The sequence below is a fragment of the Toxoplasma gondii genome (assembly GCF_000006565.2).
Source record: "Toxoplasma gondii ME49 unplaced genomic scaffold asmbl.1754, whole genome shotgun sequence".
NCBI classification, from domain to species: Eukaryota; Apicomplexa; class Conoidasida; order Eucoccidiorida; family Sarcocystidae; genus Toxoplasma; species Toxoplasma gondii.
Genome location: NW_017383829.1, coordinates 1 through 1,088, shown reverse-complemented (window position 1 = coordinate 1,088; position 1,088 = coordinate 1). Strand labels below are relative to the sequence as shown.

Below are 1,088 nucleotides of genomic sequence, written 5' to 3'. Positions count from 1 at the left end.
CTCTTCGGCTGCTTAGGCAACTCATCGACAAGAGGTCCCGCCAAAGTTGGCACACCCTGTCTCTCCGTCTCTTGCTTTCCCTCTACAACCGAGTTCCTGAGTTTCCCCAGCTCCTCTTTAGGCGCCTCCTGGCTTTGCGTGATCGCGTCAATCGCATACAAAGCCATCTGGGCTCCGTGGAGGTCTGGGAACCTCACTGCCTTCTGAGTGTGAAGTGGTAGGCTTCCAGAAACGTCGTTCTTCTGTCCTTCCAATTCGAGCGTATGCGCCTCTCCTATCTCCGTCCTTAGCGCCACGAAGCGACGCGTCTCTGCTTCCACGAGCTCCGACCTTTGAGCGGCGAGGCCCCGTTCGTGCTCTTCGGCGAGTTGTTTCTGCTGATCTCGAGGGCGGCCCTCGTAGCTTAAGTGTCGCTCCAGTGGGATGGTGTTCGCCTCCTCTTGAAACTGTTTCGTTTGCCCGTCTCGCGCCTGCTCCGCCTCAGCGAGCTTCACCTCCATGTCTATCTCGAATTCGCGTTGCTGGTGGCTGAGCGCCTCCTGATGCGTCGTTTCGGTTGCTGAGAGGCGGCCGGCGAGGTTGGGCTCGTGCTCTCGCCGAAAAGCTTCCTGGAGATGCAAGCGCAGCGCTTCAAGCGCCGCCTTGATCTCCGCTTGCCATACCACTCTGTGTTTCTCGAGCTGTTCTGCGATTTCTCTCTCCTTCTTTTGCTCGAGGGCTGTTACCTGCTCCGCCAGTTCGCGTTCGCGCTCCTGCCGGAGATCCTCCTGCTGCTTCTTCAGTCCTTCTAGCTGCTCTGCCAGTTTGGTTTTCTGAGCGTGCACCTCTGCTTCAAACTCCTCCTTTTGTGCTTGGAGCGCCGCGCGCTTCTGACTCAGCTCAGCCTCTAATTCGGCTTCCAGGGCCTGCCTCTGGTGGCTCAGCAGTGCCCTCTGCTGCTCCAGCTGCGTCTCGAGATCTTTTCGCTGTCGCGCCTCCAGCATCTCCCGCTGCTTTTTCAGCTGCTCCTCAAGAAGCCGCGCGTGGTTTGCCTGACTCTCAACGAGCTTCTGTTCAAAGGCTGCGTTCTGCTTCTCGACTTGAGACTG

The 1,088-nt window shown here is 58.3% G+C and overlaps 1 protein-coding gene across 1 annotated transcript; it reads right to left on the bottom strand.

Moving 5' to 3' along the window:
• Positions 1-1,088, bottom strand: TGME49_327900 (hypothetical protein; the record flags this gene model as incomplete). The annotated part of the gene is made up of 1 exon (XM_018783103.1): positions 1-1,088. A coding segment is annotated over one exon (1,088 nt), but the record flags the coding sequence as incomplete, so codon positions are not given.